This window comes from Falco punctatus, assembly GCF_963210335.1.
Source record: "Falco punctatus genome assembly, chromosome: 5".
NCBI lineage: Eukaryota > Metazoa > Chordata > Aves > Falconiformes > Falconidae > Falco > Falco punctatus.
Genome location: NC_137584.1, coordinates 797,167 through 816,260, shown reverse-complemented (window position 1 = coordinate 816,260; position 19,094 = coordinate 797,167). Strand labels below are relative to the sequence as shown.

At 37.0% G+C, this 19,094-nt stretch overlaps 1 protein-coding gene across 2 annotated transcripts in view; it reads right to left on the bottom strand.

Annotated features, from left to right (window-relative positions):
- The window catches only part of PNISR (PNN interacting serine and arginine rich protein), a 28,479-nt gene that overhangs the window by 3,923 nt on the left and 5,462 nt on the right, over positions 1-19,094 (bottom strand). For both annotated transcript variants that reach the window (XM_080388018.1, XM_080388017.1), the window contains exons 2-10: positions 11,531-11,649; positions 10,090-10,275; positions 6,863-7,086; positions 5,014-5,200; positions 4,550-4,740; positions 3,793-3,930; positions 2,641-2,740; positions 1,872-1,925; positions 407-577 (exon numbers count right to left, since the gene is read on the bottom strand). In XM_080388018.1, the coding sequence (XP_080244144.1) occupies positions 407-577; positions 1,872-1,925; positions 2,641-2,740; positions 3,793-3,930; positions 4,550-4,740; positions 5,014-5,200; positions 6,863-7,086; positions 10,090-10,275; positions 11,531-11,618 (1,339 nt within the window). In that variant the 5' untranslated portion in view covers positions 11,619-11,649. The remainder of the gene's footprint in view (positions 1-406; positions 578-1,871; positions 1,926-2,640; positions 2,741-3,792; positions 3,931-4,549; positions 4,741-5,013; positions 5,201-6,862; positions 7,087-10,089; positions 10,276-11,530; positions 11,650-19,094) is intronic.

The following is a 19,094-nucleotide window of genomic DNA, read 5'->3' as shown; positions in this document are numbered from 1 at the left end:
GTGCAGAAAGGTGACAGCCCTCAGTCACAGCTGAGATACTAGTAATTTATTAAAAATTATTACACACAAACATGCATTTTTATAAAGCAATACTATTATTTATACAGTACAATATCTACAGCATATAGATATGTATGTGCCATGTCTGCTTTTTTAACACTGAAATAGAACAGTTTATGGAAAACACTACAGGGATTTTGTTCTTATTAGGAAAAAAAAGCAGCAAACCCCATTTTGATCAAGTAGCTCAAACATCTTTTTTTGTTAAAACTTTTAATTAAAAGTACATTATTTCTCAATTTGGCTTCATATTTTGTGGCTTAAAATGCATTTTCTCTCCCACCAATTTACATATACTAAGTAGTAAACTCCATATACAGCAGCACAGTAAGAAGATATGATTTACCTTCTAGCTGTTTTTCTAGTAGTAGTTGCTGTTCTCTCTCTTTTCTCCAAAATGCTTCCTGTTTTTGCCTGATTCTGTGTCGTAATTCCTCATCATCAGTATCAGATGATTCAGAGCCTCTGTCACTCCTCTCATCTTCACTGTCTCCTGATCCATAACCACCCAGTCCACCTGCGTGCATAAAGTCCAGTCTATCACGAGGAAAGATTAAGCTTTGTTCTTAATATTTCTGTAGGGCAAAGAGGAGAATAACACTGCCCTTCCTTCACTTCCTCTTCTCTGAAGAAGTCACTTTATTCTGGTAATTGCCAATGTTGTTTGGACGGTGTGATCAAGGCCCCCCATATCTGCAATGACACTCACTGTCTGCTTCTATTCCTTCTGGAACAGGTCGTCTATTTTCGGCAAGCAACCATTGTGATCACAGTACTTTTTCCATTGTATGGAAGGGCCAAAAAGCTCCCTGTGGAGATCGTTAACAGTGCCTGCCTCTGTATCAGCAACGGACAGAAAATTCCTGGGACCTTTCCCAGAAGACATCTCTGAATTGACTTCAGCCGCTTCCGTAGTCCAAGGCTACAGAACTTCTGAATGCCATATCAGTTTTTCTATATTGATTTAGAAAACACTGCACTTTGACAGGTACGGAGATGTAACAGAAATGGGCTTTCTTCTCCCCTAGAAATATCAATAACTACTGGACTGATAAGAAAGATAAAGTCAATTTAAACACCTGACATGGAGATATTTTACTTTCTTTCAGTCTGCGATTCTTAGGATCTTTATTGAGTTAGTTTTAAAACATGTCAATACTTGTGATGATAACATTCCATTTAATCCATTGGAATTCCACGTAACAAACACGTAACTGATCACTGACTACTGTATTATGCTTTAGATGATAAAAAGCATATTGGGAAAAATCTTTTGCTGTTGTGTCTCAAACTGGAATTTCAACCTTTTTCCTGTGTTCTTTCTGGTAATATATGATATGAGAGCCTCTGTGCTTATGTAGCTTTGCAATAAAATAATAATTCTAAACATTATACTTTTATTTATAGACTTCCATGTTACTCTTCTATCAACTTTCCCTTCTTGTTTGTATGGATCAAAATAGGAGAAAAATATAACACAGTACTCCTCTCTCTGAAGACTGCAGTATGCTTCTGAAACAGTCATGCTTTGAAAAGTAAATTTATCTAAAGTTTTTATGTATTTTCAAAATTAGGGCAAGACTGTCATACACTAACTCACACTAACCAGTCCTTTACTCCAAAACCTATCCCACTTATATCAGTAGTATCACCTGTGGAACAAACAAAGGTGCTGATAATGATAAAATTATTGGAAAGTGACCCAAACTCCTGGGCAATTAAGATCTAGTTTCAAAATGCAATTTCTAAAAATGCAAGGCAAGAGTGAAACTCCCCCTTTAAGCCCTCTCAAAAATAAGGAACATACTTACCGAGTCCAGTGAGGGAAGCCAGTGCACTGGACTGTGCCAGCTGTTTTGCAGGAGCTTTGTATCACATCAACAACAGGAACAACATGTTAACACAAATAGCCACGATTTCATAGTCATGAGTCTATGGTATTGTTAAATCTACTACTATTGCTGTTCTTTGGAGGGAGAGAAGAAACATTAAAAACGCATCATCCATTTAAAACCACTTCTAGATTTTCTGACCACGAAGATTTAGAATTTAACTGCAAATTAATAGTGAACAGAAAAAAAACCTATATACTCATAAATCACTTTCCAAGTTACAGCATCTGCACATAATTTTCCAAGTTTCAGTAGTTACATATTTAGATTAACTCAGTTATGTTAAAAAAAAATCTGTTAAGTACGTACAATACATGTTAATAGTGAAAGCAAATAATTACTAATTGAGGACTCAAAGTTCATCTCTTTTCACTGCTGAATAGCTAAGAACTTGAGATAAAGATGACAGCATTAAGAAACAGCTACAACTCAAGAGCCATTGACACACAAGTACCATTTTAACTAAAATGAATTGTATGAGAGAAATGGAACAACTGAAGTAACTCACAATACACTGCACAGGACAACAGTACATGATTACTGGATTTTAACTCTACCAAGCTGGATGCATTATATTGTAATTGTTCTTGGGGAATAACTATGGAGTTTAAATGTTCTAGAGACATGCAAATATAGAATATTCACAGAAGAAACAAAACAAAACAAAACAAAAAAAGAACCCGCATACCTTTAGTTGCTTTACGGTGAACATCTTTGGCCACATAATAAATTTCTTCATTTGTGACATCTAAGAGAATCTCTGTCAGCAGCGTTTTTGTCAGCATCATCTGAAGAAAATTGTACATACAAGTAAAGGCCAAAACCTCTTTAATAAATGCTGCATTCAAATTACATCCATGGAGGTTCATTTCTTCTGATGGCTATGAAAGTGCTCTCCAGAACATTTTATTTAGTGACTTCTTTCAACAAACATGGCTTCAAACAAACATTAAGTCTGAAACTGTTTAAATTTGACCTGATTTCAAAACTTTCAAAAGAGTTGATATTTTGACTGTGAACTGTAACCATGTGTATTAGACACAGCTATACAGGACACTGATCCCAATGTCCAAGATGATATAACAAATGAGTGTGTAAATCAGAAATGTACTTAGACTGATCCCATTTATTCTTTCAAAAAATAAAGAGCACGTTTCTGTCTGGTATGCTGTCTCACTGACCCAAATCCTGCAAAAATCATCAGAAGTTACTTATGTAGGGTATTATAATTATGTATTTACTACAAAAATAGAAATGTTGGTAGCTAGTCCTCCAAGCTGCTCAGTCTGGCCATGTGCTTTACAAAAATATATTCACAGAACTTTTTAGAATTCAGGGTCTTCAATAACAAGGTTTCAGTTGTATAAGTAACATACAACTGTGATTTTAAAGTACAAGGTTTCTGCAGACACAGTGAAATTGTTGCTAGTCTTTAGGACTTAGGTTTCTAGCACTTGCTTGCAAGAATAAACTTCTTAAATTCCCTTTCACAGGAACTGAGGTTGAAGCATAGATTTCAGATGGCTGCATTTAAGCATTGTAAGTTTTCAGAAATTTGACAAGTTAAGTAATGTAAAGATTAGTCATTACAATCTTTTACTATTGTGCTAAATATGAGTTATATAATCTGTATCCTTGTCTATATGAGAAAGACAGCATTATAAAGAGACATGCAACTATAACTTTGCTTTACTGTATGATGTGTAATATACCTCTATTGACTGTATCAGGCAGAGGAGAAGTGTTTTACTTCACTATGTCCCAAAAATATGAGCAAATACTTAGCTAGAACCGAAAGAGAGAATACCAAAATACTTAGTGAGAACTACATTATTAATACCATTTGATACTCCTTTTCTTCTTCTGTCATTTCTGGTTCACTCTGCTCCTCTTGGGGAGCCGGGGATGGACTCCTACTGATTTTCCCAACGCTTACAGCTTCTGTGTTTTCAGCATCTTCATCTTCCTCATCACTGTCCTACAAGAACAGCATCATATATTTCAGGAAACACTTAGGTGTCAAGCTCATTAGATGTCAAGGTATTTATGGTAGTCAACTCGATTTACTTTGTACTGGAATCTGTAGTACAGTTACCATAAAACCCTTTCTTTTCTCCCCTCCTAATAAACATGCAGGTACCCCTCTACCCACACAAGATAGGAAAATACATAGTTGTCAGTTCACTGCCAGACAGGTACTTAGAACTGCAAACAAATGAGATAACTGCTAAAGTGAAGAAAGCGCAAGGTTTCCTAATGGGCTCAATTTAGCAAATACAGGCATCCGAATTTGTTCAGCTACTGATTTAGGATTCAAACCTTCAAAGATCATGCACATTCCCTAATTGCAGAAAAGAAAAAACCCCAATTTCATCACTGCTTCTTTGCTACCACAGATCAGATAATATACTTTTACCTCTCAGACATTAATTTCAAAACACCAAGTAAGTATCAACAAAGCAGTAGCTTAACCTTACATTAAGCAACAGAAACAAAGAGATAACCAGGAATAAATAGCCTCTCTTTCGAAGAGACCAAAACAAGTTGATACCTTCACAGAAATACAAACCTGAGCAAAAGCAAACCCTTCTACTTACAAATTTACTTTTCTGAGGTAACCGTGGGCCATCCCCTTCTTCAGCCTCCTCACTTTCCTTTTTTTCTTTTTTAGACATCTGTGAACGTTGCTGTTCCATCCTCTCTTTTTCCAATTTTTTCTGTTTTTCTCGTTCCATCTTTTCCAGGCCCTCACGAATCCAGGCAGGCAAAGTTCTACGCTTCACAGCATCTACATAAGCAAAGTTTATAATTTTGTAAGAAGAAAAAACCTTCTCCAAAAAAGATTTAAAAAAAAACATAAAAAAGAAGCAAACACTCTACCCCAATCCAAATAAGCCATACATCTGATTGTGGGGAGAAAAACATTTATAATGGTTTTTCTTTCCCTTCTTTTTTACTTTATATATTAGAAGAGAACAATTAAAAAAAAATCTTCAAATTTTGCAATTATTTTTAAAACACAGTTTTTATGTTTTTTCATTAAGGAGTGGTTAACATGTACCAATCTGTGGAGGCTCCTGCTTCACAGGCATCGCAATAGGTGAACGCTGTCTGTCTCTGAATGAGGGTCTTTCCCTTCGATTTTGAGGAGGTGCAGGAGGTGCTGGTGGACCTGGTGGCCCTGGTGGTCCTGGCTGCCAATAAGGTGGATGAAATCCACCTTGAGGTGGACCAAAAGCAGCCCCATGCTGAAAGAGTAATGCAGTTTATTTTTCTTCACATGGTAACACTAAATACAGCATGTGCGCAAGTCGGTCTACAGAAATCCATGCAAGTAGGAATCCACGATTTCTAAGCTACTGAGATCTCTCAATTTTTTTTTTCTGTGGTCCCCAAGAAACAATTTTCCTTAAATATTTAATGACTAAACTTAGATTTAAGCAGGGATACTAATGAAGCTGAAATGGCTTCAGCCAATCTCCTTTCACACTGTGCTAAACATTAATTTCTATGATCATCACTTATCTCCAGCAGTTCCTTGCCAACTTATCATCAGTGCATGCAGTTAAATGAACACTATACAAAATGAAGGTTTAAAAGTCTAGCTATGTTATCAGTCTTTCCTTTTAACTACAACATGAGGATAAAAATGAAAAGTTCAAGCTTTTATTAAAAAGTAATTTTGCACTGTGCACTTTCCAGTAATTACTCACAGATGTTATTAGTACTTTTACTAGTAAATAAACTATTAAATGCATAAATATGTAAGTTTATTACAGACTCTGGGTTCTGAGCAAGCTGTATGCAATCCAGAAGTCAGAAGTCTTGAGGCATACATGAGGGGTTTTTTGTTTTAATACTTGCTGCTCAGAAATACCTAATGAAATTATTTAAGAGTGTTTAGGAAGAAAGCTATGGCATCAAACACTTTTTTTTTATATTCTATTGACTACTTAAGTCACTAGTGCTAACAGCACTCTTCCACTACAATTTCAGGTCAAGCATCCCTCTGTTATTCACTGCAAAACAAGTTTTCCGTAGCATTTAGAGAAATTAATTTTAAGAGTTGATCCCACAACAGTAAATAAAGTAATTATACACTAGTGTATTTGAAAATTGGTTCACTTCCTAACAATACTGCTGATCAAGAGAATTTAATAACAGAGAAAACTAGGCCAGAACATAGAAACACATTTCTGCATGTCTTCCCTCAGGTTTGTTTATGAACAGGAGGTAGGTGTTTTAAAAGGTATAGTTTGTCATTTATATCAAGAGTTTTGAAAGAAAAATATTAAAAACAGGGGGAAGATCCCAAACTTTTTTGTGTTTAAAGATTTGTGCAATGCTCCCTGCTATTATTAGTGCTAAAACCACCTACAGATTTATTATGCTATGCAATTTATATGCTAGAATGAAGAAAAAAAATTATGTGAATTTTTTAGAAATACCATTGTTTATTTGAAGAATCACAGTAGATAGATATGGAAAAGATCAATGGATCATCCAGTCTATCTCCCTGTAAACACAGGACCGTTCCCTATGGTACATTATCTAGTGTATTTAAGTATACTTCTGAACTTCTTTTTTTCCTCCTTTTTTTTTTTTATAAACACAAGACTACATAATGTTAAGTTATATACTGGAACACAGTGATTCATTTTAATATTGCAGACAACAGCCATTTCTAATTACTAGTATAGAAAAAAAAGCCCTTTAGCCTCAGAACAGAATTGAAAACTCTAAAGTCTCTTCCGTAAAGTATTTGGCAAAAATGTATCTTAGCAGATAACAGATACTGTAGATGTTTGTAGAACTGAAGAATGAAAGTCGCCGCTAGATGATATTAGAGGAACACATCCACGGAAGGGACTCTGCGCATCTACAATATTAAAGCAACAAATATGTTTCACCTGATAGTCAAACTGGTTCACTGGCCCCATTGCAAAGTTATCAGGAGGTCCCCCAAAGTTGTGATTGTTCTGGTTAAATATATGCCTGTTGTCAGGAGCAAATTCCCCACTGTCCTGACTGTTGCTGTCTTCAGATGGAGGAACGATTTCCATTTGACCTGGGGTTGGAGCCATCCACTGCTGATCTGGAGGTGGGTGAGGGGGTTGGTGAGGCATTCCCCATTCTGTTTAGGATTTAGAATACAATTCAATACCAAGTTAGTATGATTTACAGGAGCCACCAATCACTCAGTGTTCTTGTATTTATCACAAGGTTCCTCAAAACAACAAAGATGATAAAATTATGAAGAATCAATCTACAAACTGTATTATACTATCTCAATAATTTCTTCAACTAAATGAAGGAAATACAAATAGCTGTAGCTGAACTAAAATAGGGGGGTGACGGGACAGAACTGGACAGAAACAGACATGCTGTAAATTGTTTTTTATAAATGTCTAGTGATATTGAATCCGCCACAGCAGTTACAAATTGTGTAAACTGTTAAAGAACTGCTCCTACCTCTCTACTTCCAACTTTCAAGGTAATGAGCTATTTTATTCCTTTGCATAGTAGACTTAAAAGACCTACTATGGAAAGCAAATGGTTTTGTGAGCAGCACAACCACTGAAACTTGCTTTCCAAAATCTTCTGTCTTGAAAATGGATGATTTCCTGGATTCTTCAATATCCAGTAGAGGTCCTATCATAAGCTACAGTCACAAGCCATCAAACGTAAGTTACAATTGGCTATAAGGGTGAAAAGTATTTAAGGAATGAATTAATAGCTGATGTAGCCATAAGCTTTGTCTTCATAGGAAATCAGTCTATTAATTATGTCTGCTAAACAGGTATTTATAAACAGTGACAGAACTACCTTGTAACTCTCACCAGTAACAAAATTAATACCACTGAAGTTAATTCCTACCTTCCAACCAGTCCCTTAATAATTCTTTCAATTCTTCTGTTTTTTACTGTCCTTCCCACCATCTCCATCATAATTGGATCCATTACTATAGCAACTAAAGAGGGTTAACATAGCTTTTGTGCTGCATTGTTGTGGGTTTTATTTTCTCTATGTTCAAAGATTGTATCACTCATTTCACTCTCACTGTCCTCCTCCTAGGTCATGTTTAGCTGATTAATCAAATTTTTTCCAAGAGTCAATACTCTTAAAATATTCTAAAGTACAGAATCCTTTATCCTTTAAGTACAGCTTACAAGAGTTATTGTTTGTAATGGGTTAACATTTGACACTATTTAAAAGCCCCATTTACTTCAAGTTAACCGACTTGAAAGCTTGCAAGTTGCATACAACAGATGCCGTTTTCATTTGTGGAACATGAATCCCTTCAAAATTAATTGTCTGCTAGTTACAGGCATGGTTTTCAGATTGCCATGTTGCTTTTTATTAGTGGTGCATAAAGGACTTTTGGATCCAAAAAGAAACTTGGAAGGATATGGAGAAAGATGAAGCTCTGTAGAAACAGAGTAGATATGTACAGAGAACTTTGGCTACCCATGCATGCTATGATTTAGTTTATCTGCTGTGACTACTTTTATACATTGAGCACGACACTGACCAAATTAAAGGAAGCTAGGCTGTATCTGCATCAGCAGTCTTTATTAGTGTCCCGAAACCTGGGAAAACAACATATTCTCCAAACAATATATCCAATGATAAGGAAAAGCACTGGTACATCGTTTCTTGTTAACAAAAAGGTGTTACATTACTCTTACTCCTAGATCTAAGATGTTTTTCTGTTCTGTATTTTCTAGGTGAGCTTGGGCACCAAACATTTATAAATATCAGCAAAATGTTTTCCTCACTTTCACCATTCTGTGATGATTTGCTACAACCACCATTTATGATATTATTAGTTCACCTCACAGACAAAAAAGTTTAAGAGGAAGAACTCATCACCACAGGATTATAAGAAAAACAAAGTTGTCCAGTAACGATGCAGTATTTCTGTGGAAAACCTCTACTTACTATACAGAAATACAGCTAGAATACATTCTATGTACTGTGAAATATAAAGTAAAAATTCTTACACGTGGCTAAAATAACAGAGCCCAGTGCAGGCAAGTGAAATCTGATGGCTACCTCCCTTTTGTTATGCAGACGTAAGAACCACCAATGACATTTAAAGCCTACTTTTATTAAACATTGCACTTACATCTGAATAGTCACAGTGAAAACTGGAGATGTTATTCTTTCAATCACAACTAGAATCAAGCATGAAGTGCTGTCTTCACCAAGATAACAGAAGGCATGCATGCAGGCGTACTAACCACCTTGCTCACACATTTCAAACATAGTGTGGTGACATAACAAACATTTCAGAAAAATTCTTAGCCAAAAATACCCAATCTCTACCCCATGCTTATTGCCCAGGTTATTTTATATGAAGTCTTAGAAAGAAAATGAATTTTCAGCCAAAACTGAACTGTTGAGGACATTATAAAGAGCTGAAAATAATCAATACAAAAAAAAAAGCATTCCACCAGCTTTAACTGACACTAACCAAAAACTTATGCAGATGACAATCAGATACATAAGCAAAAAAGGGCAAATACTACGTATGTCAAATGTAACAAAAACATTATTTTACACACAGAATTTTGCTCATCTCCTTTTTCATGATTTTAAGATACCTAAAGCCAGCATCTGCCAGTTACATTGTGAACTCATTCTACATGTCAAGATCATGCCAGAAGCAGGTATTACACTTCAGGAGAGGGCAACAGATGCTCTTTAATTCTGAGACATCCTGTTGCCTTCAGTGCTGTTGTTCCTAGTGCAGTGGGATAAACAATAAAACATGTAAGATTTAAAAATAAGATCCAGGGAAATAAATATATGACTGCAATTCACACTTTACCTTCTACAACGTTCAGGGGCAGGACAAATCTTTTGCGCATGTATATTATAAAACCAAGTTATTTATTTTATATAGAGATTACTGAGTTGTGTTATCTGACATCTGTGCCTGTACTGTTACCCATTTTGTGTAACACCTGATGGGAAAGTAGCAGCTCTGATATTCAGTTAATTAATTGATGCTATTGGAAGTTTTTCATCTTGAAACCTGAGGGACAGGGCATATTCACACCCAAAAGTGTCTGATTTAAAAAAAAAAAAATCATTACATGAAAAAAAGGAATTAATAGGAAGGAAAACAAACCTGGCTGCCACATTCTGTTGAAGTTGGGATCCCCCTGAAAATTATTATGGTTGTTTGTACCAGACTCTATTCCCGAAATATCCTGTCCATTTGGCATCATTCCTTGTTGTTCCACTACACTCTGTTGCCCTGAGGCTTCTCGCTGAGCAATCCATGCTTGAGCTAATGCAGCCCAGTCAATCTGGCCTAAAATAAACATAGGAAATTTAAAAGGTTAATATTCACATGTCAGAAGTTTAACACTGTTTCTCAATTACATGTCTCTTTGCTCAAGAGAAACAGCCGACGTTTACCTTCAGCAAGTACCATGAGCACCATTTAAACTCATTCACAGTGTACAGTAAACCAAACTGAAAGCAAATGTCAGTGTGCATACTTGCTGAAGTAGAGTTTCTCTGCATATGTTCAAAATGCCATAAGGCAGATTACTTTAGGTTCACATTAGCACCGAATGGGCAGTAGTAATACACTTTTCTCATAAGTGAACTAATTTTGGTATCAGCAAGAAATATATATATAGTCTTAAATTCATGAAGATTCAAGCGTAAGAAATACACAGAAACTACATTTTGGAATGTATAATCTTTGTATAACCCCTGATTTCTGGAATACTGTTTTATGTTACCAGTTCTCTCCCCCCATTTTTTCTTTACCAGCATTCCTACCAGTAAGTAAATAAACTGCACTCTCAAGACGAGGACACTAGTATGTCTTCTGCTTATTGCCAAGTCAGGCAATAAATTCTTCTAGTGAAGTTACAGAAGTTGAAGTGACAGAAAGCAATGTAAAATCAGTGTGCCTGGTGACTCTGCCTGCATATTAAATACATGCCTCCACTCTCTTTATCCATTTCTGTATTTCTCTTGATAATTTTGTTGTCACCTCACTCTCAATTTACAGTATATTATGTCCTACTGTTTAAATGTTTCATATTTTGGTGAGGAAAAAAAATCCAAACAAGAGATTAGGATCACCATTGCTGCCATAAAACCCAAATATCATACTAATCTTCCAGTGAGAATTTTTCTGTGTATACATCTGCATTAGTACTTCTGCCACAAGGCACTGAATAAAAAGCTGATTTTCTCAAATAAATAAATGACTCAGCTTGGCTAAAGAACTAACAGGGATATAGATTCTGTAAAATCACATGAGGTCTAAATGTATCTAGTGATCTGTATGTCTGGTAAAATGTTGATAATTCGTCCAGGATAACTCAGGTTGCTTGCCTGTATTTTGCATATTAAATATTAACTATGTCAAAACACATCAATACATGTTTTCCGTTCTTTCTAGCTGTTCAGAAAAGCATCGTAAATGTATTATCTTGAGAGCAGCTACAAAAAAAACCCAACTGTCAGTCATGCTCTGTAACAAAGTTACAAAAATTCAAATGACAACAGATTAAAAAAATAATCCACAAAGCTTTCTATATACTTACTTGGGTCTTGCTGGTGCTGAAATGACTGCATCCACTGCTGTTGGTTCAAAGGCCATTGCTGCCAAGGTTGTCCACCTTGATCCCACATCTTTTAAGTCTTTATATAGTCTATATTTCAACTAAAAATAATAGTTGTATGTTTAAATAGATGCCCATGAAATATCACATAACTGAAACTTACATAACTGCAGATATAGTTAAGCCTTGCAAAGCAAGCCGAAGCAATGCTGGCTTAATATTTTAAGCTGGAGGACATGGTTCATCCTTTAGAGTAATATCTGAAAATATTACTGTAAGATTTCAGAAGCCTAGTATGCTTTCTCTGTATTTTTGCAAGGAAATTAACTACAAAATGACGTTCAAGGAGAGATATGACAAGTTTCTAAGACAAGAACTCATCTGTCAATAAATACAATTTAAAGTAAGTAAAAATATAGAAGATATTACTTATATCCTTGACTTGTATTTTAGGGGAAAAATGTGTATTTTTCTATACAAGTGCCATGCAAGGCTGTGAAGCGAGACAAAGGAAAATCACTGAATGGTAAAACATTGTTAATGACTGCACTGGAGAACTGCACAGGTACAAGATGGTGTCCACATGCGTTTTATGCACTGTAGAGGCTCATTGTAATTTCTAGGTAACATATGCCTTCAAATCTAAGAAAGAAAAAAGTATCTCCGCATAATTACACATTTACCACATGGTCCTTTAGAATTGCAAGAAACATTTTTTGGTGCCATGTTGTATATCCTCACAGCGCAGGCAGCAGCAGCCTTAGGACCTGACGGCACGGGAGCTCCACAACCTGCTTTTACAGGAAGCTCCAGGACCGGCTTTGCAAGAATTTGATGAGGCACAGCAGTCCACCGGGTAGGTATGCCTATAATGGCGTACCGATTCCGGTCATTTGTACCTCCTGTGTACACCTAACCTGCTACAGACAGAGGAACAGAGAGCGGCCACCTACACTGTTCCAAACAGTTTATCTGAAGACAAAGCCTGGGCACAGTTTTGGGAACACTTCACTCCAGGAACTGTTCCCAAACACCATTACGGGTAAGACTGCACTGTGACTCCCTCTGTCCTACCCAGTCTGTTAACAACTTCTCAAGAGGCCTTCCACTCTCACTGGATACACCCTCACACCACTCAACACATAACCCTTGATTTTATGCCATAAAAAAGTCACCCATGTAAGCTGTTTCAGACACCCCAAAAAAACCCCCACCAAACGAGAAAAATTCATTCCCTGAGGTCACAGGAGCAGCCCACAAGACCTAGTTGTGGCTCACAGCCAAGTGCAATACAGAACAGATGAACACAGCCTGTCCACTTCAGAGGAAGCTAGCTCCAAGCAGCCGGTGCCGCGCAGGGGGTCAGCCAGCAACACGACCCTAACCATTCTGAGTAGGACGCGTGCAGCCACACAGAGCTGGCTTTCAGTAGATGGAAGAAGAGCAATTACAGTGGATCCTGCTTGCAAAGGGATCTCCTGCTTAGTGCTTACACGTTCATACAAATAATTGCATGACTGCATAGGAAGAGAGCATCACACTACAAAAATGCACAACAAAAAATGCCGTACATAACATCATGCTGTGTTGGGTCACACAGAGATGAATGCAAGCTCATATTTTGAAAAATAAGATTTGCCAGAAGTATGCATCTGAAAAAATGTAGATCGCCTTCATTTTGAGATTGAGACCACTTATATTCAAGCTAGTACAAAAATTACACATGCATGGCTTGGAAAAATCCAGTTGCAAAAGCTTGGGGGGGGGCTTTAAACAAGACCAGATCAACTTTGGTAACAGGGGGGAGTATTGGACCAAACCTACTTTTCACTATTTTCACTATCTTTTCTTGCAAATTAAGGGGTGTGGTGTGGTGTGTGTGTGGTGTGTCCATTTCAATGATATCTTTATGATATCAAAACCTATAGTAAGTGAAGTCAGTGAGCTTTTTTTTTTTTTTCATTTTGATCTTTACCTAGAACATTAACTTTCTTATACCACTTCAGTCTGAGTGGCTAATAATGCACTTAATGCAACGTTTCACCTGGCCCTGCCATACCTAGCCCAAGCATTCATATATAAATATTTCATACAATAAGCATGAAGAATTAACCTCACGTACCATTTTCACCCTAAAGTAAGAAAAAGGGAACTGTTTCTTCCTAGCCTCCATTCATCTTTCCATACAGAATCCAAATTCTTTCAATTGTCAAACTTGTTTACATCTTAGAACAATATTGTTAACTGCAGTTCAAGTTAACCACTAGCCTTTAGAGTGCTGCATAGCCTCACAGTGCCGCTCCCTCTGTTTCCAGCTGTCAAATCACACTAGCAATAATAAAAATATATTTCAGTAAAATGTGGTAGCAATTTTTACCTAAATATATCATACCTTGGAAGAAGTTTGTGAAATTTCACTAAAATAAACTCAGCAAAAGATTTAGAAGATTGAACTGTTTCATCAATAATATAAGTGACACTTGGGCATATAACTGAATGCCCAAACCCCCAAATTTTCCAAGTTACAGAAATATCAATTTATCTTATGGAAGTGTAATAATATTAAGAGCACCTCTACAAAGTCAATTGAATTGGAACCTCCTACACACAGTTTTTACTTGATAGGATCAGATGAGATTTATTTTTACTGGACTGGCTATATCTCAGTCCTAAACTCTTGGACATTACAGATTTTTACATGTTTCAGCTCACACAATTAGCTTATAATAAACTTTTGTACCTGTTAAAATGCTTATCAATTATCTGTTTCTCACAGTTTCTGCACTGAAAAGGATGTTTAGTGTTCTAGACTTTTTTCTTTATTCTCAGGCCCTGATCCTCACTGTGGGCAAAGCGAAACATTAGTTTAGAGTGTAAGAAGGTCTAAGCTAACAAATGCCTCCAGATGTCCTCTGTATAAACTGCCCCCAACATAGCAACTACCTTACTATTTTACAAGACGTTCAAAGAAATAAGTTCAACTCTTTTTGTGGGGGAGAGAAATTATTCTGCTGCTGTATCAATTGGTATATGAAAAAGTGAGCAAGGGACACAGAATTAAATTCACAGGCAGTCAATTTAAGCAGCAGCAGCATTCATTCCCCTCCTGGCTTCCCTTTCAGCAAGTTATCACGCCCTAGAACACCAAGGCCAAGTCTGCACTCCTAAGGGAAGTGGTGCCGAAGGACTCCACCATCTGCCCATTAGAGAGCAGCAGCCACCCAAGCCACCTAGCACTCCTCCAGACTGCTCCCAAGCATGTTTTGTGTGTCAGCACAAACCTGGGACCCACTGGGCAGTTAGGACGTGGCCATTCTGGTTTGGAAGGTCAGAGACTTTCATTCACCGCCAGCTGGCTTCAGGGCCACAGTAAAAAACCCAGTCAGGTTTTCGTTGTTAGCATACATAGCTGCTTATCCATGACTCTGCAATATAATATGGCCTAGAGTCTTCAATTTTCTCCAGAGTGATTATTTCACCTTATTATTGCTATTTTGGGGAGAGAAATCAGCTGGGAAGTGCAAATCAAGAGGTCAAAACATGGAGTTGATTTCTATTTTGATGCACAAAAGTATGACAAGACAGCAACAACTGCGTAAAACCTTGAAGAACCTCAACATTTTATTAACGCAATTTATGTCATCCAGAGCAGACTGATTTAAAATCACTGCTATTTGAAACTGCTAACTTCAGTCTGTGAACTGTATTTGAAAGCTTTAAATTCTGTATTGCATTTGTACTTTCACTGTTTTCCTGAAGAAATGTTGATTTTCATAGGCTGGCGACTATAAAACATGCTGGATTTCAAGTACACAGATTTGTTACCAAATTCAGTGTAAAAACTTTACGAATCAGAAATATGTACTCCACAAATACTTAAACAACTACATCACTTCCTTCATGCAACCGTATATGCAAACACCCTTTTTTAATTATCATATGAAAAGTGGCCAAAACTATTTCTAATTTTCTATTTATTTCAACTGATCTTTGTTGTTGTGCGATTTTTTGGACAGAAACAGGAATTGGGTATGGAAGGAACAAAATTAGCACCTTAAAATGTTTATAAAACTAACCTTAAGATACACTGACTAAAAGAGAAGACCACATTTATTCAGATTCTTTTAGTATTGGAAACTAAATGATGTATTTTAATATGCACCACTCAGAGCCAGTGAACACAAGAGGTAAGGCCTCTGTCTATATGGTGACCTGAAACAGCAGGACATCATTACCTTCTGCGAAACTGACTTCCCTCCCCGCTTGGGTTTCCTGCACTTTTTCCAAGTCTTCACTAAATGGTATAAAGTAAACAAAAAAGGTATTTGATATAAAATTTCACTTACTACAAGGAGGCTACATGCATTTAAAGGTGGTTTATTGTCTTCACAAATTGTTTTGCTAAGCACTGCAGTGCTTAATGGTTTCATCCACTTTTAAGTTTCAGAGGCAAACTTGCTTTAGCTCTTTAAGTTATATTCTGAAAGATAACTAAATAAATCTTATATACAGACACACGTATTAAATGTCATGCATGTAAGCTATTTGATGTTACTCTTCTTTACATAAAAGTAACATGACTTTGTGTATCACTTGTGATACTTTGCTGAGAAGAGTATATAAGAACTTTTCAACAGAATCCCAATATTGTCCCATCAGACATCCTGACATTTTCCTTTGCTACTGATGCTATTTCAAAGATGCCAAAAATAGAAACAGAGGAAAGTCTCACAATAATGAACAAACCAGATGTGAGTTACCAAAATCACACTTTTGAACCTCAGTCCCATAAACTAGAAAGGGCACAAACTACTTCTAAAAGAACTCACAAAACACAATGAAGAAAATGTACCCTGCTGTTAGTAATTTTAAATTCATTGCAAGGGATTCACCCCCAATACTGGGGGGGGGACTGAACCCAACACCAACAAACAATGCCTCTCCCCCACCAAATCAGTAACTTTAAAAAGCTTGAAACAGCTGAAGTGTCTTGTACTAATATATGTGATGAGAAGCAAACATTATTTTCCTGAGATACATCAAGTTGTAATAATGGAAAAAAGAGAATCAAAGTCCTCTCCCACCTAATTAAAATCTGCATTGCCAAAACTAACTTAGGATGCTGCCACATTTATTATAAACAAGTTTTAATTTCTTACAAAGTGCCCAAATCAGCATCACCTCAAAGAAAGAGGCTTCACCTAACACAATAGACAGCTCTAAGCCTACTTCCCACTAGTGACACAAGGCCAAATACACAGCAGAGCATCCAAACCGCAGTGAAACAAGCTTTATTCTCCACTGAAGGGTGGGTGGGGAAGGAAGATGAACACTAGCTACAACCTACTAAATTCATGCATTAGCAAGACACTAACAGAGGAGTATATCAACTGAGAAGACACTAAGACACTCTGGTTCTGATGTCACCTGTGCATACAAGAGGTTTTGAAAAGCAGAGAGACTCAAAGAACAGATCCATTTTACAGGTACCTGCCTGCAAAGGAGAATGCAGATACTACCATCCCTTACGATGATGGGTTAAGGTTCTTTTACTTAAGCTATTCTGCTCCCCAATTTAACTGGACATAGCCTTTCTGCTTTCTCTCTCTAGCAAAAACAAATAAACAAAAGAACATTTATTGGTGCTTCAAGAGCTGTTCACTGATGTCAGATCACAGAACAGGAACCTGAATCTATTAAAAATCTGTTTACCAGTGAAGAAACAGAAGCCAATTCAGGATTCTTTTTGTTTTGTACTGAAATACAATCACATGAGGGAAACTGCCCATCAATTCACATTTAATTCCAGTTACATGTACTTAGATTATAAAAAGTTACTGTGGCATTTCAAAATTTTGCTATTTTTAAGAGCAAATATGTTCTGAAATATGTTCTGTTGTGTATTTAAAAAACAAAAAGATACTCCTATTCAAAGGCTGGACCTACTGAAATTTATTCAAAGACAGGATATGCTGAAGTTTTATTGTAGCAAGTTACTGGTACTAAAATGTGTCGCCTTTGAGAGGACTATTGGTGAAAGCTCCCCTGCTGTCAATAAAAGCTGACATAGTGGCACAGATAGGACTTACCTTGTTTCCCAGCAGACAGCAACCTCTGACAGCCAACAGCACTCAAAAAAATTTAAAGCTGGTGTCAAACTCTCTACTATACTGCAGTATTTACCCAAAAAAATACTAGGTTAAGACAGAGAAAGAACAGATATTTTAAAAGGCACCTTTCCACTCCTGAACTGTGATGTGCATCTCAGCTACAGATTATATCTCAGTGTTAACCTCTTCTTTTAGGAAAAAAAGGTATTTCTTTCAACCTTCCTATCTGCAAAATAAGATACCTTCCAATACAGTTGTATGATGTGTCCAGACACACCACACGTGGTGAAAAGGATACAAATAGAAGCTACTTACCAGTAACCAGAGCTTTGAATGATAATTCATATGCTCACCTTTAAAAAACGTCCCCTAGTACTCCCTACAAAACATAGTTACCTTGAAGCAAATTACAGACCTTCACACCAACAGGAGTGCCACTCTGTCAAGTAGAGCATGGTTTCCTGATGATTTCCCAATGGCACACTACTTGGTGAAGGCCCCCGTACTTAGTTGTCCACCGATGTAAAAGATGGATCCATTTTTTTATACAAGGCCACCAAAAGAACTTGAGCTCTAGCGGACTCGGTCAGACTCCTCAGACAACTCCAACTCAGCAGTTTCATAGCATAAGCTCATAAAATCTGTTATCCAGTTCAACAGCGCTTGTGCAGAGGTAACTATGCTCACACTTCTCAACAATGGAGAGGAGCAGTCTCAGGCAGTGAGGCTCAGCCCTATCAATGTCAAAAGACAAAGCCCACTTGTCACTCTGGAGATGCTATCCCCTTTACATACCTTATGACACTGGCTGCAGCAGAACTGAAAAATACCAAGAAATTTCCCCTGGAAAGATAAGCAAAATCTGCCCCTAAATAAAATAGAGCTAAGAGATAATCTGAATTGCTCCAAATCATGCTGATGGTCCAAGACAAGGAGCATTGAGACTTAGGAAACTAGCTCAGCTACAGAAAAGCATGAGGAAGGCAACTACCCACCATCCCTAGTTGGCCAGATGAGTACATCTAGCAGACTCTTTCTTGCTCCTTCCAAGAACCTTCCACCACTGCAACAATATGCTTCTGCCCAGTATGAATGTCACACAACATCCAAACTATGCAAAATACCTTACAGATCAACAGCTTCTGCAGAAGAAAAGATCTGGAGATTCTGAATGGCTTGTCCCAGGAAATTCATGGAAGTGAAATATCTTGGCCATGAAAAACAAGCATTCTTTGGAAGATGAAATTAAATAGGGTTATTTGTTAGAAGCAAGATTACCTCAACTCCAAGAAATCAGGAGACAGCCTAAGACTCGGGCTGTCGCTAAGGAGGAAAGTAAAAGGCATCTTCTGCTGTGTCAAGCTGAACAGATCAAGGTTAGGACCTCCTACATCTGACATCATCATTTGACCAGATCTCCAGCTCACAATCCAGCA